Source organism: Pieris brassicae, chromosome 10 (assembly GCF_905147105.1).
Source record: "Pieris brassicae chromosome 10, ilPieBrab1.1, whole genome shotgun sequence".
Classification (NCBI taxonomy): domain Eukaryota; kingdom Metazoa; phylum Arthropoda; class Insecta; order Lepidoptera; family Pieridae; genus Pieris; species Pieris brassicae.
Window position 1 is genome coordinate 6,895,416 of NC_059674.1, and position 20,403 is coordinate 6,915,818.

Consider the following 20,403-nt stretch of genomic DNA (forward strand, 5'->3'; position numbering starts at 1 on the left):
ATATTGCTTCTGGCGTAGTCAGTCCTTGCGGTCTGACTCACGACAACATCCCTATTTCTTTTTACGAACGGCCTACTATCAAAAGTGCTTCTTATATTTACTTTCTCATCAAGGGCGTAGAACGGACGAAAACCCTTGTATGTTGTGTGAATTCGGTTTCCGCACTGGAATTTCTTCTGTTGTGCGTTAATCCTGGCTAACTAAGCCTAGCCCCCGCCAGACGCTCATGTTTTCTGGGCACTTCGAAGGCTTGACGGAGCGACATTACTGCTCCTAGGATTTCGGTTGGGAAGCCACAGCCACGCATTCCAGGACTACGTAGGTGACTGATTCCTCGGCGCTGAAACAGCCCCTGCGAAAGGGTCGATTAGGGAGACACTGGACCGTAATTGTTCCTATCATTATTCTGTTGAGGCTTAGAAGTCGCATTATCACTTCTGGGTGTACAGCTGGCAGAGTTCTGTGGATCTTTGGCGAATTGGCTAGTTTGTTGTTGTGATAGAGCTGGTTTACCAGAGAATCCAGCTTAATTCGGCCGTGTTGTTACTTACTATGTAACATTGGCAAATAACACCAAAACAATAAATTACATTAAAAAATATAATTAATTTTCCTACCCTGTCGCTCGGTTTCAGTTTGATGTTGATTTATTGACTGTATATTTATTCGTTGTTATTTTATTATAGAGCAGTGTTGGCCTAGTGGCTTTATCGTGCATCTCTCATCCCTGAGGTTGTAGGTTCGATCCCCGGCTGTGCACCAATGGATTTTATTTCTATGTGCGCATTTAATATTAGCTCGAACGGTGAAGGAAAACATCGTGAAGAAACCGGGCTTGCCTTAAACCCAAAAAGTCGACGGCGTCAGGCACAGAAGGCTGATCACCTACTTGCTTATTAGTTTAACAAATGATCATGAAACAGATACAGAAATCTGAGGCCAAGGCCTAAAAAGGTTGTAGTGCCATTGATTTGATATTATTTGATATGATGATTGATATTATTTTATTATGTATGTTAAATATTCAAATAAGTAGTGGTTAGATAAGATAATAATTATTGTAATTGGGATTTTTGTCCATTTAATTCCAATCAATTAATAAGTCTATCACACTGTCTTATCAATACCAATATTATAAAGACGATATATTAGAATATCCCAATATCACCCAGAATATTAGTAAAAAGGCTAGCCGAGCGAAGTCAGAATAAGCTAGTTAGTTAATAAAGTAAATTGTTATCAGTTTGATTGACATTTAATAAATTAAAATTCACTTTAATACCGGCATCAACTTCATCTTGTCAGGAATTTGAGATTACAAAGTTATTAAACGCTTGAAATGGCTGGATATATTAAAAATTCCTTTAAGAATGTCAATCATAAACTTAAAAATTCATTTAAATAAACTTATTAAATTGAAATTCTAGATAACTGAATATCGTACCAATTCTGAGAAAGGCGGCCGAGTGTTCAAACTCAAACTAACTTTATTTATATAGGTAAACAAATATGAACGACAACTGAAAAGCTGTTAAATTGATTCTAAATTTACAATTATTACCAGTACTAGTCAAGGGCGTAGCAGGCAAGAAGAACTGGCAAGAAACTCTCCGCAACCCTTGTTTATCGTCGTTAATGGGTGGTTAAACTTAAAATCTGGTGTTTAAATAATATATCATGCAGGGCTATTCATACTTTATCTTTACCGAGTAATCTCTTCCAGGCTTTTAAGGACAAATACAGGTAAATAAGGTTCTGCTACGTAGGATGCAAGGGCATCGACAGCAGATAGTCAAGTGGGGGAGGGCAGGGTTACCCAGGGTGTAAGAATAAAAATGTGTACAGAATCAATGGAAACTTGGGGAAACATCTCATAACAATTTTTGGTTTCTAGTGCAAAAGTTATAACTATCAAAATTATGTTAATTTTCTTTAAAGATTTTCGACGATTTTCCACACGCCGCAATTCAGGTGTGGAAATCTAATTAGACCGTGAAAATTGTTATGAAATATGAGGTATTTCCGATACGACGAAAGAGCATTGCTTTTATGGCAACACACCCGTAAGCCTAGAAGCTTTACGAAAGCAGGGATTATCACTTGCAAAGCAAACCGCCTTCAGGTTTATTTTATTTACAAAAGTTTGCCAACGCTCGGCTCACTGATACATTGATATTTATAATAAAAATAGCCTTTTCAGATACTTTTAAACTTAAACACGTTATACTATATCATTCATTTTAGCTTAGTATACCGTTTTTTGTCAAAGGTCTCCTGCACTCCCACATGCACTATGCCACTCTTTGCCCCGTACCTGCTGCTTCCTTAATTCGGTATTTTGGTCTATCCACTTTCTTAATTGTCTTACTATTTTCGTTTATTCAAAATTCAAAATCATTTATTCTTATAGGTAAGACAATGTACACTTATGAACGTCAAAGAAGAAATACATAATAAAAGCTTGTACATTTACAGGCAGTTCTCAAATCTAGGGCGTAGAACGGAAGGGAAGAACTAGCCATAACCTCTCCGCCACTCTTTTTAATCGCCAAGTTTTTTTTGTTTTATTTACTTATTAAATTAAATTATTTACATTAACCTACGTAGTAATAATAAATGAATTTAAAAACTTCGGTTCCTTCTTCCTTCGGAAATGTTGCCTAAGCAAGTGTAGGCAATATTTCCTTGCTGTATTATGATTTTTTTATTACATTTCGATATAATTATTGTATTTAAAAAATCGTGTCTGCTAAAAATATATAGAAAGAAAGTGAAATGCAAACAGTTCGTTATATTGTTCACACTATTTATTGGATAATTAAAATAATTCAATTCAAGTTTATAGGTTATAAGACATAGTAAACAAATTAACTGACATAACAGAGATAAAAATATATCTGCAGCCATAGATTCTAAAATGTGTGCGTGTACTAGTACATACGTAAGAAGTGAAACTTCTTTATGACCTTATTTTTCGAAAAATGATCTACTATATGCAACTTTACAGAAATCGGTTAAACAAGATAAAGTTTAATAAAAGGCTTTTATCATGAATACAAATAATACAATTATTTTATTTTACTTAATTACTACTAAGATTATTACAGAATTTCATTAATTGTAATAGAATTATTACTTTCATTGTTATCGTTATTATATATTTTTTTTATTAATGGCTTCGAATCAACCGTGGTAGGGACAAGAAAAAGATAGCGCGTAACGGAAAAATGTGACGGTAATTTTTTTTCTAACGCCGATAAACAAGTTTCACTTTAATAAACCACTGGCGTACAAGTTGTACAATAATAATTTATTTATTTAAGCAAACAATTATAATTCCATATCGTTAATTTTGTGTTAAATATTGTCCTTAATATTGTATTCACCAATATAGCGACAGTCCAGCCTTCCCTCTGTTACCACCAGCATGTTGTCGGGGTCTAGGCTGTATGTTGTGTCCGTTTCGTGATCATTTCATGCATTTAATAGACAAGTATGCCTGACACACGCCGTCGACTTGTTGGGTCTATGGCCAGTTTCCTCGCGATGTTTTTTTTTACAAGCGAGTGTGAAATATGTAGAAAGGCCAACTCTTCTCCTTTCATATATTATCAAACAATATAAATTAACTTTTATTTATCAATCTGACATAATAAACAAATATACAGTCATTACAATTTTCTTAAAATAAATAAAAAGGAAATTAAAATTAATTTTAAAAGTTTGATCCCTTGGTAGTGTACCTTTAACGCTGGCAGCATTTCCTCGCTGTATTGCGATACTTATTCGTTGAGCGAGGAATGCACCAGCTCTGCGGTCACCGGTACTATCTACCAGGCGTTAACTTAAATCTTTAATTAGCGTCTGTGCACTTGAACCCCCCGGCCCAAGTCTCAACTCCAATAGGAACAAAATCTAAGTTGGACGACAGGCTCATATATATATATATATCCTATTTTTCGCCTGCTCTGCGGCCTTTTTCGCTTGTCTATGTAGTAGTAATTAGCATCCCATACCAAACGCCGCACTCCTATTATTGATTATAAAAAAAATTAAACAACGCCAAACGGCTTTATACATTTAAAATGCAAAATTTATTTATAGAAAACGAGAAACGCTACGTTTCTATCGATTTGCTAAGTCCGGAAATAATTGCCTTTCCAGGGTCAATGCCAACTGTCGTGCCGCTATTTACTACCTTTTTGCCTTAGCCACGCACGGCTTAAATCCCATTAGATGGCGGTTTTTTTTAATAATTTAAAACCTTACTAAATAGTATGTAACAGTCTCACACTGTTCTTGTGTACTATTTTTTCCACTTACCACTATTTAGCACTTAAGACTCACGTGCACTTACACTAATTGGAATGGTTTCGTCCTTGTCAATCTTCTGACTTCACACAGGCCCGTAGTGTCAAGAAGTTGAATACACACGTGTTGGTGGAGCCTATGTTGTGGGCTCCAGCAATCTTTTTGATTATTTTGGTGACGTTGACTTATTTATTGGCGATTATTTACCAAATTGTGTGAGTTTTATTTAGTTTACTCCAGTAAGATTCCGGAAAATATAGATGGCATGACAAAGACGAGGTCCGAGTCTCCCAGGAGACGCCCTTGTCCTGGGAAATCCCAACGTTCGGCGAGGCAGAGGTATTCTCTACAAACAGCTCCGAGCTGTCAATGCCTTCAGGCCAATAGCGATATAAGAGAATATTATACAAGGAAATTCCGCCCTCGTTTATAAAATTAATTTATGTTTCGACGTGAACTAATTGAAATAGCATTAGACTATATTTTAACATTTTTAAAACATTAGTATGCTGTTTTTCATATTTGTTACAATTGTTGAAGTGAAACTTGTTTATCGGCGTTTGAAAAAAATTTACCGTCACATTTTTCCGTTCCATCTTTTTCTTGTCCCTACCACCTTTGATACGAAGAGATTCGAAGACATAACAAATATACATAATAATGATAACAATGCTAGTAATAATTATATTACAATTAATGAAATTCTGTAATAATCTTCGTAGTAATAAGGTAAAATGAAATAATTGTATTATTTGTATCATGTCTATGATGATAAAAGCCTTTTGTTAAACTTTATCTAATTTAACTTTATTTAACCGATTTCTGTAAAGTTGCATATAATAGATCATTTTTCGAAAAATAAGGTCATAGCAGACACGATTTTTATTTAATACAATAATTATATCGCAATGTAATTAAAAAACGTAATACAGCGAGGAAATGTTGCCTAAACTTACTTAGGCAACATTTCCAAAGGAAGAAGGAACCGAAGTTTTTAAATTCATTTATTATTACTACGTAGGTTAATATAAATAATTTAATTTAATAAGTAAATAAAACAAAAAAACTTGGCGATTAAAAAGAGTGGCGGAGAGGTTATGGCTAGTTCTTCCCTTCCGTTCTACGCCCTAGATTTGAGAACTGCCTGTAAATGTACAAGCTTTTATTATGTATTTCTTCTTTGACGTTCATAAGTGTACATTGTCTTACCTATAAGAATAAATGATTTTGAATTTTGAATAAACGAAAATAGTAAGACAATTAAGAAAGTGGATAGACCAAAATACCGAATTAAGGAAGCAGCAGGTACGGGGCAAAGAGTGGCATAGTGCATGTGGGAGTGCAGGAGACCTTTGACAAAAAACGGTATACTAAGCTAAAATGAATGATATAGTATAACGTGTTTAAGTTTAAAAGTATCTGAAAAGGCTATTTTTATTATAAATATCAATGTATCAGTGAGCCGAGCGTTGGCAAACTTTTGTAAATAAAATAAACCTGAAGGCGGTTTGCTTTGCAAGTGATAATCCCTGCTTTCGTAAAGCTTCTAGGCTTACGGGTGTGTTGCCATAAAAGCAATGCTCTTTCGTCGTATCGGAAATACCTCATATTTCATAAATCTGTATAACGATGTACATTTGCATAAACATACAAATACGTGTTCCGTCAAACAATTTTCACGGTCTAATTAGATTTCCACACATGAATTGCGGCGTGTGGAAAATCGTCGAAAATCTTTAAAGAAAATTAACATAATTTTGCATTGTCTGCGTATGTTTATTATTTTAGCCGCATTCTGATAGTTATAGCTTTTGCACTAGCAAATAAAAATTGTTAGGAGAGAGGATTTTAGTATTTTTTAACTAATTTAGCTTAGCGGTTGGACGGTTGAGTTTCTTATATAAAATAATAAATTAAAAAGTCAAAAATACTAGTTTTTGCTTTAACTTGGGAGTACTCTTGGAATCGTAGGATGGAAAATAGAAGTGATCCGTGACCCTACCACGGTTGATACGAAGATATTCGAAGCCATTAATAACAAAAATATATAATAACGATAACAATGCTAGTAGTAATTCCATTACAATTAATTAAATTCTGTAATAATCTTAGTAGTTATAAGGTAAAATGAAATAATTTGTATTATTTTTATTTATGTCTGTGATAATAAAAGCTTTATCTAATTTAACTTTATTTAACCAATTTCTGTAAAACTGCATATATATTTTTCGAAAAATAAGGTCATAAAAAAGTTTCACTTCTTACGTATGTACACTAGTACACGCACACATTTTTTTGTATGTAGGACGTGTGTACAGAACAACGTTTGTCCATTCCGCTACCATATTATATACTTTTACTTATTACTCGTTATTGAGTACCGTCGAAACCCATTAAGGGTAAAGGATTCCTCCAGCTTTTTCCAGAACCATGGCTTTCTTTCTCCATTCGCCAGCTGCCGCTTCTGTATCTCCTATCCAATTGCATATAAAAATTAACATTCAGAGTCCGAAGCTATTTTATTCACACATTACAGGAATTACATTTATGAATGTGGGCGGATAACAATTTACGTTGGAACATTGGAATTTCGCATAAAACAAATATTTAGACGTAAAATGAAAAGTGTGTTTCTTCTCTAAGCAATGTGTCTGTAGGGTGTTAAAATATCGGAGTGTTATTTTATTCATATAGGTAACAAACACAATGTACACTGATGAACTTAAAAAATAACATATGAAATGCTTCTAATATTACATTAAATGCCAGTTCTTAAAAGGCGTAGAACGGAAGACTAGAACTGGCAATAAACTGTCCGCCAAGTTTTAATAATAATAAAATAAAATAAAAACAAAGATTTGTCCTCTATCAGCAGGAGGCGTGTTGAATTAGGAGCACGCACTTACATTCTCGAGGGAACAACACGCAAATACATAGTCGTAATAACTAACATCACCGCATACACGAATTCAAAGACCAGACCAGTCACCACAAGTAGCAGCCGTTCACGAGTATCACGCATGACCAGCCATCGATCCCCTCGTCATATTTTAGGGAGAGAGACAACCCGAATTTAAGCTAATAAATACAGAATTGTAGAGGAAATTGCTGAGTTTAAAAACAAAAATAGTTTGCATATTTCAAACTATTTTGGATAAAGTCTTGTTTATCAATGAAAACTATCCTGTTCTCAGACTTCAAGGGAATGCTTGCTAGGCAGAAATTTTGCGGAACTGAAACCTATTTTGAGAGTGACAAAAATTATAGTTATGTTATAGAATTATACTATAGAATAGTTGTATTGCTCTTGAAAACTATATTGAATCGTATAAAAATCTATCAAAAAATATTTTTTTCCTGTTAACCTACAAAATTCTCATTAACTTATATGTTTTTATAATGATTCATTAACAAATTCTATAACATTTAATTAAACGAGAAGCGAGTGAGCTGGAAGGTTCGGATTAAGAGACTGAGGCCTCGCAAATGCGTTACTGGCTCTAATTTAATCAACCATCGTGTTTTTTTTAAATATTTTAAGGGCAAGATGACTCGCGAATGCGTTGCCGACTTTAATCACTTAACCATCGTTTTTTTTAATACTTTAAGAGCGAAATGACTCGTTAGTGCGTTGTCGGCCTTTATTCATTCAACCCTCGTGTTTTTAATATTTTAAGAGCGAGACGGTTCGTGAGTGCGTTGCCGGCTTTTCAATCATCGTGTCTTTTTTAATACATTCTTCGTTGTGGTGAAAATGCTATTGTTCAAAATATATTATTGTAGTCATAGTATATTTCACCTTGAAACATTATTAATAACTATAAATGTTACCTAGTTAAATGTAGATATTTAAGAATTTTTATGAATTTTTTCCTTCTTTTAAATACATTATGTATTCCATCTTTGGCTATATGTTTAGTACAACAATTTTTTAGTAAGATTACGAAATAATATAGATATCAGTTAAATTTTAAAGATTTTTATTAAAGTACGGTATATTTTTTCTCACAATATTATTTAACCGGAAGTGACTAAAATAGCTTTCTTCGCATAAATCTTTGACATTTGAACTTTGAACCATAGATTATGTTAATTATGATAAACATATTATGTAACATTATAAATATTTATTGAGAGAGTTTGTTTGATTTTTTGAACTGGTAACAAATAGCCCTAATGATATCATCTAGCAGTTCCAATTCTCAATATCTTTCAACATTAGCGCTAATGTTGCAATTATGTAAGAAACTCGTGATTGGGATTTATAAGATCCTTAGTAGTAATCCATAGAGAATTTTAGCCAGTTTTGACAGTTGCGAGTGCGTTATTAGGAATATTTGTGAACATCTCTTTGTCATTGGCGCGGACGCGCGGACTTTCTGGACGGAACTAGGCTGGCTTAAATAGGACTATATTATAGTTATCTTTATCTAAAGTCAATAATAATAATAAATAGTATAGCACGTTCTGTTATCAAAATTTATTAATGAAATGCCTCATCCTTACAGGCTAAGCCAAGATAAATCCAAAAGTTATTCAATCATATTGGTTACACTTATGAGCGTCCAATATAATTATCCTTCTAAGTCTAAGGTACATTTACCAGTAAACTTAGAGCGGAGGAGAACTGGCAAGAAACTCTCTGCTTCGATTTTAACTGGCCAAGTTTTGTATAAGGAAAATGTAAAGTTCAACAAGTGCAAGCCATTCACTTGATATATCAAAACAAAATGTATATGTGTGTCTTATATATCCTGTTCAGTTACAAAACTGCTTCCTATCTCAAAACGATATCAAATCTTTGGAAGACCATAGCTGGAGTTAACGCTCTTCTGATAACTATATCCTTGAAGTCCCATCACATAACTCTTCCTTTCCTGGCGAATCCTTTAAGGTATTGACTCAGTAGTGAGGCTTTGGAATTCACTTCCCGTCCCTATTCGCTTAGTTCCTTCTCTATCTTCTTTTAAATCTTTGCTGTACTAAAATACATACTGATGTGAAACTGGTTTAAAATTATCGTGATTCACTTTTTCTTTTTCATGTGTCTTTTTTTTTAAATATTGTTATATTTTAACTTTTAGGTTACACTTTTTTAGGTCTGGGTCTCAGATTTCTGTATCTGTTTCATGATCATTTGTTAATCTAATAGGCAAGTAGGTGATCAGGCTTCCGTGCCTATATTTCTGTATGCAACGAGGTGTTAATAAATAAATAAGTAAATGCCTCCTCGAAACGTGTAAATTTAATAAAATTATAAAATGATTCAATTTACAATATAATAAAGATTTGATTGTTTGCTTTGAATCGGCTGGAAAAGTAGAAGATTTGAAAATTCTTCGATTGAAGATTCGAAAAGGTCAAATTACTAAATCGCGTAAGCTACGGAAACTATTGAGAATAGAGCAAAGTGATGTCCTACAGTTTTATAGAAGACCTCAATATATACAATAACATATGTCTAATAAAAATCTTGATTTTAAAGTATTTACCGAGAAAAGCATTGAACGTGTTACGATCGAATTAATGCGAACAGAACAGCACAGATAATTAAGTTATAAGGAAAATCGCAAAATGTTTCGTAAAACTATAAAACTTATTTCATTTCGTCTAACGAGACTTTTTGGAAGTATTTAAGGAAGATTCAAGAATTTCTAATTATTTTAAAAATATCGCTATTTAAGTATGACAAAATGTTAACTAAAAATATTATGAAACTTTTATGCAATTAATAGATTTTTATAAAACCAGTTTCATTTTGGTGTCCAATCTTTTCTAAGTAGGTAAGTTACAATACATCAGCCCCATGCTTCACAAGTAAGTCGCCCTGGTGAAAAATCGAGAAAACTTAACACGACCCACGTAAGCGGGAATGGAAGCTTGTTGACGTTGGACTGGGCGGCAGTATCCCATAACTGGTGAGCCTCCTGCCCGTTTGCACCGGGTTGTATATAATCTTTGATATATTATATATAGTCCTTGATTATTTCATAGTGATCATAGTGTAGTATCACGCAAACACTTGTCATATTATGTATGTCAAATTCAATGTGAAGTCTGAAGTCCTGCGATCGAACCACTGCTGCGATTGATTTTTCTTTCATTTAAATCATGCATACGATGAAAGAATCGTCATCGTCTGGAAACCTGCATGGCATGCAACCTGTTACGATACGATGTTAGAGTAAACTAAATACGGATATATAGGCAACGGCATTATATAATACGCGTGAGAAGTGTGCAACCTTATTTCTTCAATTACATAATGTGAAGACAATACGAGAAACATTCGAGGTAATATAACAACTTGTCCGTTATTTCAGTAACTTTTACGATACTATGGGGAGTTCTCTGAAGAATTGTTCGGATTTACACTTGGATTCCATCTACAGACGAGGTAGAAGGCAATTCTTCCATCCTTTCAATTTCGACATCTGGCGTTCTAGAACACTGCGATACGACTTAGGGCCTTTTAAGAAATGTCACATACCCGGTAGCCTCCGGTGTCAGTCATGGGCGGCAGTTATCACTTCGTTTAAAGAGACCCGCTTGCGCGTTTGCAAGATCAGCCTTCTGTGCGTGACAGGCTTTGGTTCTCAGGGTTAAAAAACATTATTAGATTACCGATATTAACAGAAGAAAGTGTTCTCGCTAAGTCTCTCTTAACATTATATTACAAGTTACATTACATTGTTACATTTCATTGTACAAGTTAAATTCCATGATGTTAGTGTATGTTTTGACTTTAAGTAAACATATTATTATCTCGTTAAATTTTCGGGTGCAGTCCTTTAGAAGGCTTAAGGCTGTACACGTCCATCAGGCAGAGGCCGTTTGGAGATAATTTTTAGTGTGAACCAGCAGTCTGGCAATGACTCCACTATTACTAGGCACACCACTACCGATTAACTATAGAATCTAAATGTCATATGTCAAAAACTTATTTGACGTGTGCTAATTGCTTTAAAACACGTAGAAATGTCTCTCTAATTTCAATGGAGTCGCAACTGAAAAATAAAGGAAATTAACTATAGATTAACTTTAGAGTCTAAATGTTAGTGAGTGACTAAATGTCATATGTCAAAAACGTATTAGACGTGTGCTAAATGCCTTAAAAACAAATGTCTCTGTAATTTCAATACAGTTACAACTGAGAAATAAAGGAAATTGCTACACATTATTTCCTAAACATATTCATTTCAAATTTGTCGGTGTGAAAATTCACACGAGTGTCAACTTGAACTTAATAACATTGCTTTTGAGCAATCCGTATGATTAGTAAATTATGATTTAATTTGTGTCCCTTTCACTGTTTATATGAGTTTTAATTGTTTTGTTCCATTACTTTTGTCTAAGTTACTAAGTAACTAAATAGACATGCGAGCCTGAGCTGATCATGTCCACGGCCGGCGTGAACATCATCAGCAGGTAAGCCAAATTTGGAGGAGGCCTTCACCCGGACAGGGCCGCATGTGGATGATATAAAGCTTTATTATCATTATTATAACTATATTGTTGTGCTCTTCTTGCGCTCACCGTATCAATATTTTTTTCTCACGATGGCTGCCTGGAAGAGATAGCTCTGCCGCAGTTGCCCGCATTTTTTAAATAATTTTAATTTTGCTGTGTTTCTATATTACTGCAACGAAGTGTTAGTAATTTTCTGATTTTGTACATGTGTCTTTACTAAGACATCTTGTAACATTACCATCTAGCCTAACTTAAGACTACTAAGTAGTCTAAGTCTAACCTAATTTACTAAAAAGGATTTTTACAATAAGGAAGTATCCAATAAAACTACTTACGGTATTAAAGGGAAATCTCTCTGTTCTTGTGTTCTATTTTTTTACTTACTGTTTAGCACTTAATACTATTATTGTTATGTTTAGTAAATAATAAAAAATAACTTACTAATGTTTAAAGAATGTTGTTATATACAATCAATATCTGTTATTACGACATCGAAAGAATTACTCCTATTTGGTCGTAAAAACCGATAGTCGTAACAGCCGGTGACGTTGTTCTTAACTACCTAATACAATACAATTCAGCCGGGAGTTTTAATTTTGGTCAATATAACCGGTATGTTGTTCTAAACGAAATCGTCGTAAACGGTTTTGACTGTATTACGCAACTTGTGCTGCTTGTGTGTGTGTGGATTTTTTATTGTTATAATTTGAGTATATTTATTTTCCATTTCCTCTTCACCTCAGCGCCATTCGGTTGTGGAAGGCAGCCGTGGAGACCTCGCTGATATATCTTTTAAGAATCATCTAAGATTGTACCGATAAACATTTGTTGTTTTACTTACGCTGTGAATATATTTTTACATCCCATATCTTCTTTTGGTGTATCCTTTATGGACTCTACAGTGACGCTATGGAGTTCACTTCCAATCCCTATTCGCTTAGTTCCTTTGCTATTTTCCTTTACATTTTTACTGTACAAACATTACCAGTCCACATCGTATCCCTTACTTTCTTGTTTACTAATGTGAAAATAATCTAAAATTATCGTGATGCATGTGGAGTTTTTCTTTTTAATGTGTCCATCTTTTGTTAGTTTATTAAATTTTATCGGATCACTGTTTTCATAAGTTTTAATTTATATGTGTCTATAACTATATTTCTTTTGTATCTTTGCACTTCTTGCTTATCTTATCTAATTTATTATTGTTTGTTCTCACAGTGGTGGTCAGAAAGAGATCGCTCGAAAGCGAGAAGGTCGCCAGTTGCCCTCCTTTTTATTTAATTATGTCATTTGTATTATTTATCTGCAACGAAGTGTTAATAAATAATGAATTTTAAGTTCTATCTGAAATATATATATATTTTTATTGTTTACCTTATTCTTCTGTAATGCTCTTAGTAGTAAAACCACTAATTTACTTTCTTTTATTTATTTCCCTGGTGTTGTAGGTGACTAGAATTCAATTATTCCGAGATGCGTGTTTAAAACAATTTGTTTAAAGAAAAAGTAGTCTGTATGTTACATCTAATCAAACAAAAGTCTTAAATGTAAGATCTTACGTTATTACCCGCACATATTTTCTTTATAATGTATATTCCAACAGTTTTATCCAAATCAGTTCTGTACATTTTGAGGTATCTTGTTTGATGGGAACATGTGTAAATAATGTATACAGATACTTAAGGTTTGTTTATCATTTACTTTTCTCAAGTATTATATATCGATAAGTTTTACTGGTTTAACACAAAAATATCTATCCTTTATTGAAAATTTTGGCTTCCTTTTTATAAGCGTCTCTCTTACTCTTCCCCATCTGCAAAACTCTTCTCACGAAGGGGTCTTTTTTGAGTGCTTCTCGGACCATTGTCTCATCTATATTTACAACTGTTGCTGGCTTCATGGAACCTTGAATCACTTCCTATAACCAACTATATCTTGTGTATAATGGTAATATGCTGACTATAAATTTATATATTTTTATCTTTCTAATTTTACTAGTTATTCCATATATTAATACTTATTGGATCTCTTTTCAACTAGGCACTAACACAATTTGACCGAAAGAGACGGACTTTAGTAGTGCAATTAGTCAAATTTAGGTTTTATAAATAGGTATATCATAACTACTCTGTTAAAAGACTGTCAGAATTTTGCGTCTTTAATTGATAGACATGAAGGTGCCTTCGAGGACTATGGCACGTAGATTTTTGTGTTCGAATTCGTTGGGATGTTTTCTTTACACTAGCAAGTGTTAAGGTATCTCAACCTCATCTTGAGTATATAATTCAATAGGCAAGTACGATTGAAAGCGTAAGTTGTTTACTAGAAAAGTAAACCCAGAACGAATGTTTAAAGTAAGATCACGGAACCTACCTGTTTGTGAGTACTGTTTTCATTCTTCAGTTTATCCATTTCCTCTAACAGAGTATTGAAGTTTGTCCTTAGCGTTTTCTTTTCTTCTTTTAACATATTCATTAATCTATTAACCAAAAAGTTCTGCTTTTTCAACACTTCTTCCATTTCTGGACGTTGAAAGATATTTAAATTCACTTCTTGACTAATTTTGTTGGTTTCCAATTCGCGAATATACTTTTTCGCAAATTTCTCATTTAAGTATTTTGTATCTTTAAATCTATTCATTCCTTTTATATCCCTCTTCTCTTCTTTATTTTTAACAAAAGCGTATTCTTGGTTTGAATTTGGTACTTTAAAATTAAATCCAACAGTGGTTAGATGCGATTGTTTTCGTTGCATTACAAAGTTATCTAATTCGTGCTTTATTTCATCGTTGTTGCGATATCTTTGTATATAAGGTGATATTTCATTATACTTATTTGTGTTAATAATATTTCTATTTAATTTTGGCTCAGATTGAATTAAATCTTTCGCGATATAATTATTTATATTGTCCAAAGTTATTGAAAATTCGTTGAATACGGTTTCATTAGACGATTTGTATTCAATTTTGACGTCGTATATTTTCTTGTACGCTGCGGGAAATTTTCAGGTTAATGAGGATTTTTGTATGTTGTTTTTAATTAACCTGCTTTGAAATTAGGGGAACTTTTGATCACTATCTTTTCATTCGTGTGTTTTAAAGAAATGTCATTCGAACATTTCTATTTTTCCTTATATTGTAGATATTTTTATGCAATAATTGCACTCTTTCGCCGTGTGACTTCTCTCTCTTTCTCTCAAATAGTGTCCACGCTTTGACGAAAAGAGACAATTCATTAAAAATTAATGATGATTAATAAACACGTAAGGTGTAAATAAGTTTATCGTGATTGGAAGCTGTAAGTTAACTTTCAATGCAGGATACCTCAGTAATTTTGTTTTGTTGTTTGTAAAAAAATTGTACAATAAAGCATCTAAATACAAAAACTTACGAACACTTCATGATTTTATTCCTTCCTTTCCTAAAGTCGTCAGTTCGATCCTGGGGTTGCACTAATTTACTTTCTATGTGAACCTTTACTCGCTTTTATCGTGAAGGAAAACGGCATGCCTTAGTCCAATAGACATGTATGATACTACTTGCCAATTAGGAAATGTTCACGAAACAGACATATATATCCGAGGCTTATACCTAAAAGGTTGTTAAGCAGCCACAATTTTATATTCCCCCCCTTAACCTTTACAGAGGTTAACTATGTATTAAGTTAAATGCATGATAGACAAGACACAGTCATAATCTTTAATCAGAGAAACCTCATGTAAATTACCGAAACAAGGAAAAATCTGAACGTCTTACCAGTTACGCAGTGAAGGAAAATCAATAACATTTCCATTATTTATTTATGGCTTTTCATATTTTCTCGTAAAATATTAGCTGAAAATAGATTTCAAGTCGCCTATTCTTCGAATTGAGGTACAACAGGCTTTTCGTCAATGACAGACAATGATATTGTATTATTTTCGTTTATAGAAATGTTAGGGTATGTTTCGTCAGTAACCAAGTCGAAGGGAGTTTACCATAGATTTAATTAACGATTAACTGATGAATTTTAAGAACTAGTTAGATAATAGCTTATTATAATGTAAAGCCCGTTTATTTCCAATCTTTACAAATGTTAACAAAATATAGTTAAAATTTGTTATATACACTTTTTGAAGTGAAACTTTTTTATCGGCGTTGGAAAAAAATTACTGTCGCATTTTTCACATCTCATTTTTCCGTTAGGCGCCATCTTTTTCTTGTCCCTACCACGGTTGATTCGAAGAGATTCGAAGCCATTAATAACAAAAATATATAATAACGATAACAATGATAGTAATAATTATATTACAATTAATGAAATTCTGTAATAATCTTAGTATGTATTTAAAATGAAATAATTGTATTATTTGTATTCATGTATAAATATATGCCTTTTGTTAAACTTTATCTTATTTAACTATATTTAACCAATTTCTGTAAAGAAGCATATAGTAGATCATTTTCGAAAAATACGTTTCACTTCTTACGTGTGTACACTAGTACACGCACATATTTTTTTATTTGTTACTCGTTATCTTAACTTCAATGTCAAATTCAAAATAACTTTATTCATATAGGTAAGTACACTTATAGACGTCAGAATAGAAGTTAAATTAATTCTAAATTTACATTTACTACCATTTCTTCCTTCAGTACCATTGATCCTATTCACGGGTAAAGGCCTCCAGCTTTTTCCAAATATCTCTACCCATGACTATCTTTATCCATTCACTACCTGCTAACGCTTCTATATGTTATATCTACCTCTTTTTGGTGCCGTCACCCCTCTTCTTTTTGTGTATCTTGCAATAACCACGCCCATTGCTACTTCTATTGTAGGGCACAATGTAACTATAACATTGGTTTTATAGATTTTTATTACATCAATTGAAATGTGACCATAAATTACTTTGATTGCACTAGATGCAATATAATCAGCTTGATTGCTTTTGATTTATGATCTAGAACGCATTCAAGATGGGAACGTGACTCACGTCACTTTGACAATTAACTTTAGTGTTGTTGTAAATCTATTAGGCCCTTTATAAATCAAATTTTAAATTGGAATTGTTAAACACTTAATGGTAGAATTAGGCAAAACTCGATCTGACATATGTCACTTTCGTGTCGTTGTAAAACTAAAAGGCCTTTATTGAAGGAAATGTAATTTTGTCAGTCAGGTTTTTTTTAAGTTGCTTAGTTACTGAATTAATATGACATTTTAGGCAGGAAGACTTGTATGTAAGGAGAGGTCTCTCTGTATTGGAAATAAAATAGAAGATTTTTTTCCTCTAACTTTGAACTTGTTCCCATTGGAGTGGAGACTCGTCTTCAAGTGCACAGACACTTATTAAAGATAAATTGGCGTCTGGTTGATCCGGCGACCCCAGATAATAGTCGTAATTTCGTCAATAAATGAGAATCGCAATACAGCGAGGGACTGCTGTAATTAAAGTCTCTGATTTTCTTATTTGGTGATTACGTCATCAGTAATTATTTACTTCTTTACACATTAAGAAAACACTTTTTAAACGGATTGAAGCTATGTATTATTATTATAAACTTATAATTATTTACATAATTTTAAATTTAATTTTTTTTCCGACGTTTCGCGTGCTTTACAGCGTGCGTGGTCACGGTGTCAATACTATGTTCTTAACACACATTGTCTATCCTTGAAAACTAAATGCCTTTTGAGGAGTCTAACAAACAATTTATACGTTTATGTACTGTTATTTTTGAGAGGCTTGCTTACTTTCGACAAGTGGAAGAGGGTTGGGGGGGTGTGATAAATTGCAGTAAATGACTGAACTTGAGACTTGAACGGCCTCCAATACTGTGCGTCCGTGATTGGTGTTGGACGTATCTTGAAGGATCACCTGTCAACACGATGGTCTAAAGATTAACCAATCACGTTTCGTTTCGTATTTTCTTTTAAATTTTTGCCAAAGTGTATACGCGCAAATGTGTTCTGCCGTAAGCAAGATAAAAGCCTGCGAGGCGTGCCTTTCATATATTTTATATTATATGATATTGGTTTGTGTTTAGACTATCGGATTTTACGACCAAATATGATGTTCCTTCGTTCGTTCGTTCCTTCGATGTCGTTATAACAGATTTTACTGTATTTCAATTTATTGGTCTAATAGGTACATAGTATGTTACATGTGTTCTGAATCATCCTGATGGCTTCACGTCCAAATGCTTGAACATACACAAAAGTATTAGACGTCGAAAAAATCGTAGTTTTTTTTTGTGAACAATCTGAATTCATACATTCAAAAAATACGAAGAAATTTTTTAAACAGATGATTAGAGACTCAACATGTTGAAGACCGACTAAATGTATACATGGTCAAATAATTAAAATAAATTGTTTATAATGATAAAAAAAACTAATACCAATCACATTGATACACAATAGTAACTAATAAGGAAGCAGAGACTTCCTTATTTTTGTATTAGTTTTTTGCGGTTAACGTATTATTATAATAGAGCTTTTCGAGCTGCTTGACCCTTTATCGTTGCGGAGATGTGCAAAAAATTAAGACTAAAGATTAAAACCATCTATTGAGTGATCCTAGTTAACTACGTCAATGAAAGTCCACCTAAGTTCTACTCCACTAATTCACCCTTGAAGCTCTTCAATGACCCACGACGTGATAAATTGTATCTTTAAGTTCGCGTCTAAGTGACTTTTGACAATTATGAGAATAAATGTCTTTAAAACTAGGTGTGAGGTCACTGTGCATCTTCTATCACATTTACCATGGAGACAGGATTCGTTTGTTCAGACGAGTTGTTTGGATTAACACCTGTAGGTTAGTTACATCGTCTTTCACCTGTATCACCTCGACGTCCATCGTTCCACAACTGAGCGTTTCTACATGAAAAGGGGGGGGGTCCTATATAGGAGGTTAAAATTCATTTATTAGGTAACACAATGAACACTTATGAACGTCAATAAAAATACATATTGAGTGCTAAATTTTTCTAATTTTACATTTATGATTTGATGTTCTCAAATCAAGGGCGTAGAACAAAAGAGAAGAACTGGCAATAAACTCTCCGCCACTCTTTTTAATCAAGTATTTTGTTTTACAAAATGTTTGTAAGGAGCTGCAGAAAAGCTGTGGCCTTTTATGAATTGGTACTCTCTTTTCATATCATTTATAATTTAAATAACTATTATTATTTGTTGCAGGTAATACGGGGTGTTCATATAGAACCAGCTCATTTAGTAAAGAAACGAAGTATAGACCAACCATTAAGGATAAGTATAGTTTATGACCACTCTGTATATAGGTAAGTTATATAAAATATAGTAATAGAATCATTAAATAGCGCTAAAACCTTTTTAAGTCTGTGCCTCAGATTTCCGTATCTGTTTCATGATCACTTCAATCTTATAGGCAAGGTGATCTGCTTCCTGTGCTTGATACACGCCGTCAACGTTTTGCCTTCCTCACGATGATTTCCTTCACCGTTCGAGAGAATGTTAAATGCGCACATAGAAAGAAAATCCTTTTGTGTACAGTCGGGAAGCGAACTTACGACCTCAAGGATGAGAGTCGCACGCTGAAGCCACAAGGCCAACACTGCTGTTAATTTGAAAGAATATAGTTGTAGTTACATAAAATTATTTAACCATAAGCAATTTTTTTTAAATTTTCAGATTAGAACAAGAGAAATTTGAAATGATTAATGTGAGTATTATTTTTAGTTTAAATCTAACGTAATTTATAGTTAATTCAAATAAAGGGAACAAAAATTTTAATAACGCACACAGTCTTCAGTGTCCATGGGCATCAACATCAGATGAGCCTTGATGATGATGAGCCCTCAAAAACAAACTCACTACTAAGGAGTACTCTTAGACTGCTCGTCAACTCAGATGAGGCACAGATGTGCCATACCTTGAACTGACTGACTCTGTGACCTATGTTAATGCAGTCCGGAGTCAAGTCCCCTCATATTAACGGATTGGCGAAACGACATGGTTCTGCAGCTCACGCGGTTAAAAAAATCGCTTACTAACTGATGTCGATACAGCTAGACTTGTTTATTTTAGTTACTTTCACAGCTTAATGACTTATGGCTTATTATTGTGGGGTCATGCTGCTGATGTCGAAACTATTTTCATCCTGCAGAAGAGGGCTATTCGTGCAATCTATAATTTAAAATGTAGGGAATCTCTGAGATATAAATTCAAGGAAATCAATATATTTACCTTTCCCTCGCAATATATTTATGAAAATATTATGTATGTATACAGAAATTGTGATAAGTCTACTAGAATAGATCATACTCGGAACAAACGCAGGCTGCAATTCCCCGTATTAGACTATCTAAAGTTTCTATATACTATATAAAATATATAGACTATATATAAATCTAATTATTTTCAGAATACAATACTACCAGATGCTGTGAAGTTCTGGGAACAAGCTTTAAAAGTGAGGAAAACCGGGGGACCAATTAGACTTAATAGGTAAGTGTGAAATCTAAATGGCTTCTGGAAGATTCCTTATTGAATTTAGGATAACATGGCTTTCGTATATCATTAGGATTTGGGACACGGGAGTCGTCAGTTATTACCCACACATTGTCTTAGTTGAAAAAGAAATGCATTTTCGAGGATT

The 20,403-nt window shown here is 33.3% G+C and overlaps 1 protein-coding gene and 1 long non-coding RNA gene across 5 annotated transcripts in view; one reads left to right on the forward strand and one right to left on the reverse strand.

The window, feature by feature from the left end:
- The window catches only part of LOC123714922 (leishmanolysin-like peptidase), a 65,111-nt gene that overhangs the window by 16,271 nt on the left and 28,437 nt on the right, over nucleotides 1-20,403 (forward strand). For both annotated transcript variants that reach the window (XM_045669591.1, XM_045669592.1), the window contains exons 2-4: nucleotides 18,966-19,066; nucleotides 19,437-19,467; nucleotides 20,170-20,252. In XM_045669591.1, coding sequence (XP_045525547.1) covers nucleotides 18,966-19,066; nucleotides 19,437-19,467; nucleotides 20,170-20,252 — 215 coding nt within the window. The remainder of the gene's footprint in view (nucleotides 1-18,965; nucleotides 19,067-19,436; nucleotides 19,468-20,169; nucleotides 20,253-20,403) is intronic.
- On the reverse strand, nucleotides 13,461-16,693 carry LOC123714925. 3 transcript variants are annotated; one of them, XR_006754372.1, is made up of 4 exons: nucleotides 16,526-16,693; nucleotides 15,536-15,613; nucleotides 14,155-14,771; nucleotides 13,461-13,699 (listed from the first exon to the last, which is right to left on the reverse strand). It is a non-coding gene; the product is annotated as an uncharacterized LOC123714925 (long non-coding RNA). The 3 variants fall into 3 exon arrangements; XR_006754370.1 differs by lacking the exon at nucleotides 16,526-16,693 and having other exon boundaries at nucleotides 15,536-15,708; XR_006754371.1 differs by lacking the exons at nucleotides 15,536-15,613; nucleotides 16,526-16,693 and adding an exon at nucleotides 15,171-15,529.